General features: G+C 42.1%; 1 protein-coding gene across 1 annotated transcript; it reads left to right on the top strand.

Annotated features, from left to right (window-relative positions):
* The first annotated feature begins 1,031 nt into the window (after positions 1–1,031).
* On the top strand, positions 1,032–1,397 carry LOC111902495 (uncharacterized mitochondrial protein AtMg00810-like). Its single transcript, XM_023898321.1, has one exon. The coding sequence runs from the start codon at positions 1,032–1,034 to the stop codon at positions 1,395–1,397; it is 366 nt and encodes a 121-aa protein (XP_023754089.1).
* The last annotated feature ends 3,339 nt before the right edge of the window (positions 1,398–4,736 follow it).

Below are 4,736 nucleotides of genomic sequence, written 5' to 3'. Positions count from 1 at the left end.
GATGATGATGTCAATCTCTTTGATTCAGAAGTTCAGGGGGAGCATCATCCCAACATTCAAACCATTCAGGGGAGCTAATCAATTCTATTGTTGATATAGGATCAACCGCTACACAAGAACTACCACGATTACATGTTTGGACCAAGGATCATCCTACGAACCAATTAATCGGTAACCCAAATGCTAGTGTACAGACTCGTTATGCTACTAGTGTCCAAAATGAATGCCATTTTTCAGCATTTATATCCATGGTTGAACCCAAATCCATCAAGGAAGCATTGGAACATGCTGAATGGATTACAACCATGTAGGAAGAACTGGCTGAATTTGACCGAAATGAAGTTTGGACTCTCGTACCTCCTCCTTAGAATCATCCCATTGTCGGTACTAGATGGGTATTTCACAACAAGCTAGATGACGCAGGAGTTATTATTCAAAATAAGGCAAGACTAGTGGCTAAAGGATTCACCCAGATCGAAGGGCTTGACTACGATGAGACTTTTGCTCTTGTTGCATGTCTTGAAGCCATTAGAATCTTTCTTTCTTATGCAGCTCAAAAAGGCTTCAAAGTTTACCAAATGGAGGTTAAGAGTGCTTTTCTCAACTGTGAACCTGACACTGAAGTGTATCTTCAACAGCCCCCCGGATTTATCAATCTCTCATTTCCGAACTACTGTTATAAACTCCGGAAGGCTGTCTATGGACTTAAGCAAATTCCTCGGGCATGGTACGAGACTCTCACTGATTTTCTCAAACGTTGCGGCTTTCAAAGAGGTATACTTGATCCCACACTGTTCCGAAGAGCATATGGTAAGCATCTCATGCTAGTGCAAATTTATGTGGACGATATCATCTTTGGATCTACGGACCCGTCTATGGTTGCTAACTTTGCTAAACTTATGATCAATTGATTCCAAATGACCATGAATCGGGAGTTAAGCTTCTTTCTTGGTCTTCAATTCAAACAGACCAACAGGGGAATTTTCATTCACCAAGAGAAGTACATTTCAAAACTCCTCAAGAAATACTCAATGGACACGTGTGCCTCTGCAAAGGTACCAATGGGCTTCGGACACAAGATCTTTGCCGACCCTTCTGGTGTTCCTGTTGATGAAAAGAAGTATCGTAGAATGATTGAATCTCTACTCTATCTCACAGCAAGTCGTTCAGATATTATGTTTTCCACATGCCTATGTGCCATATTTCAAGTCAATCCAAAGATGTCCCATCTTTTGGCTGTGAAACAAATTTTCCGATACCTTAAAGGTACCAAGAGTCTCGGAATCTGGTACCCAACAAATGAGAGCTTCTTACTTCAAGCTTATTCAGATTCGAACTATGGTGGTCTTCAACTTGATAGAAAAAGCACTTCGGGTGGCTGTCAATTCTTAGGATGACGTTTGGTCAGCTGGTCATCCAAGAAACAGAACTGCATCGCACTCTCTATAGCCGAAGCGGAATACATTGCTGCTGCCAGCTGTACATCTCAAGTTCTATTCTCAACTCCTTGATTATGGTTACCATTTTTAATGCATTCCTATCTATTGTGATTCTCAAAGTGCAATTGTGATTTCTCACAATCCAATTCAACACTCAATGACCAAACACGTCGATATAAGGTACCATTTCATAAAAGATCATGTACTAAACGGTAATATTGAACTCATTTTTGATCCATTCGACGATGAGATTGCTGATGTCTTTACCAATGCATTAGATGAAACCAAATTCAATGGTTTTCTGAACAAGATGGGGATGATGATACCAGATCCTCTGTTCTTTCAAGAGACTTGCTCTCCTTGATAGATGTATTTGAAAGAAATCTAGTTCCGATTTCAAAATCTTTTCATCTCGGAACTACTTTCTCTCGGAATACATAGGATCATTTCTCTTGCTGTTATATCTAACCTTCACTTGAGTCTTTAAGTTATACAGTTCATTCTGATTGATTGTTGCTCTAAGTTCATTTTTTCACCATAGTTGATTTCATCTCGGAACATACTTCATAATGGCATCCCGAAATTCCACTCCGAAAAAGGTATTACACTCGGTACTTCGGAATTTCAAACTTGCTCCGGAATTTTCAAAAGTACTCTGGAATTTCAAAATTGCTCCGAAATTTTCAAAAGTACTCTAGAATTTCAAAAATGCTCCGGAATTTTAAAACTTGTTCCGGAATCTTTTTAAAACAAGTATGCTCCGGATCACGACTCTTACCCTCCAGTTCATACACTGTCCGGAATACCAAAAGGTAATAAGGTGAAACAGTTTTCTCAAACGGTTACTTTTTAGGAAGATCCTTATATGATCCTCCTCGATTTGCATGGCACGTTTGCACGCCCCATAAAATCGACTTCGAATTGACGGTTGAAATCTCAATTTTTAGCCACAAATTACCCTACCCTTTCACCTCACCCATCAACTCATGTTCCCAAACATTAAATTCGACCCATTTTATAATCGTGTCCTCATCATTACACCTTCAAACCTGACCCATTTACCTTACCTATATATACCCATTCAAATCCCCCCTTTACCTCTTTACGCTCCCAAAACCCTCAATCGCTAACACTCTCAACTGTTCTTGGTGTTCTTCAAACACTCATCTTCATTCAACAATGGCGTCTTCCCAGAACCCCGCCCAAACGGCATCGACACCCAAGAAATCCATCACAAGGAAGAAATCCTCCAAGGGCTCTAAAGGATCGTCTTTTTCCGCCGATCCAAAACCATTCTTGAGGGACACTACACAACTCTTCTCCCTCAACCCATTGGATTACAATGAATCCATAAGAGTTATGATCAATTTTATCGCCAACCACCTAATCTCCATTCCCCTCACTAAAATCTCTGATCCTCCACTACCACTTCATCATCTCCATCAGGCATTTACAAGCATCAAACTTGAAGATAGAGTTTTAGAGACTACCATCATCGGCGATAGAAAAGTTCCCATTTACAAGTCGACATTCCTCAAAGCGATTGGAGTGAAATAAAATCCTCAAGGTTTCAAGGTCATTGAACCAACATCTGAAGAGTTCCAGACGTTTCTAAACTACATCAGCTAATCACAGGACTACAAGGCCAAAGATTTCAAGAAGACAGTAGTTTCCGAACTTTGGACCGCTCTTATGCACCTCATCATCTGAGGACTGTCCGGAAAGTATGGAGGTACAGATACATTAAGCAAGGACTGGATGAACGTCGTCTTCAGCATCTACTCCGGACGAGAAAACGTTGTAGATCTCCCGGAAGTTTTGTGGCAAGATTTATGCAAGTTCGCCACCAAGAGGAAGCCCAACGAAATTTCGAGCCCTAACTCTACAACAACTCTTCACAGAACTTTCAGAACCTCTTTCGGTTAACACAATTCCTCCAGACGTATGTATCTCATTCAAAATCGTTAAAGCATATAGGATTCCAGACTAATCTTCTTTTAGCCCGGTCAGACGACTTCCAGACTATATGTTGGCCATTATATCTTCCAATTCTCCTTATTTAAAACAACATTTAGAGACTTTGGTTGTGTTTGACCCAACACAACCTGCCCCAGTCTCCGTTGAGCCTATTTCGGAAAAGGTCGAACCTGCTAAGTCCGGACCTAAGTTCAAGAAACCAGCCAAGCGAAAGGCTTCTCCCACGAAGCCTAAAACTAAAAAGAAATCCAAAGTCAGTTCCTCCTCTCAACAGGAAGGAACCCATGACATTTCGGCTGATTCTGGCCATCTATTCACCCCTCCTGCCCACTCATCTAAGGTACCCCTCAGTGTTTCAAAACCACTTGCACATACTCACAGGGAGTCTCCATATAATCCACCCTCACCCTCCCAAACGGGTGATGCTGGTGTTGACCATAGTTCCTTGCAGCCCCCTGGAACAAACCCACGAGTCACCTTTATTGATCCAATTGTTTCTTCTGCATGCACACACTTCGGAACCCCTGTTCCGGACCCCAAGCTTTCTGGAGAAGGAGTAGTCCCTCTAACTTCGGAAGCCTCTACTGGTCTGATACTCGGAAGGTGTAAAGGACGACCAGGTGCTAATGATCCCAATTGGGAAGATTTTGTTAACAGGGCTGCCTCACGACGACTGGAACTGACACCTACTTAAGTGGAATCCACTCTCATTTCAATGCGGAAGAGGGCCATTCAAAGCACCATGTCCTACATTCTTCCCACTGACAATGATACAGATGCTGAACTCACTTTGGAACAACCATCGGTGACCACTCATCAAGAAGTTTTCTAAGTTGATCCGGAAGAAGAAATCTCTGAAGAAATGATGTTGGAAGATGAAGCAAAAATCATTCCGGAATACAAATTCATGACTTCAGCACGCTTTGTGCCTAAAACGTCCGCTTCCAAGTCTGTCTATGACTTTGGCTCCTCATCTTCAACTACTCCGGACGGCGGTTCAAAACCCAAACTTCAAGAAGATGATGCTGCCACCAAAATGGGTCCTTCCACTTATCCTTCGTCACACCAGTCTCATCCGCAACATTTTGATTCCGATTCGGAATCCTCTGTTGGTGAATACGTTGACCCCTTCGCTCTTCTCGAGATCCAGACCAATATCTCTGACACCATGCAAAAAGTGACATCTGTGGAAACATCCATAATGGAGCTGAACTCTAAATTGGATAAAAAAGTCTCCGAACTTGATTCCATACTTGATGCAATTCTGCAGTCACTCTCCCAGCAGTCCAGACCATCAGTTGCTGAAAGAGAAGCCCACCT

This window comes from Lactuca sativa, chromosome 5 (assembly GCF_002870075.4).
Source record: "Lactuca sativa cultivar Salinas chromosome 5, Lsat_Salinas_v11, whole genome shotgun sequence".
Lineage (NCBI taxonomy): Eukaryota > Viridiplantae > Streptophyta > Magnoliopsida > Asterales > Asteraceae > Lactuca > Lactuca sativa.
The sequence above is the reverse complement of the archived record's forward strand: the minus strand, read 5'-3'. Positions and strand labels throughout refer to the sequence as shown.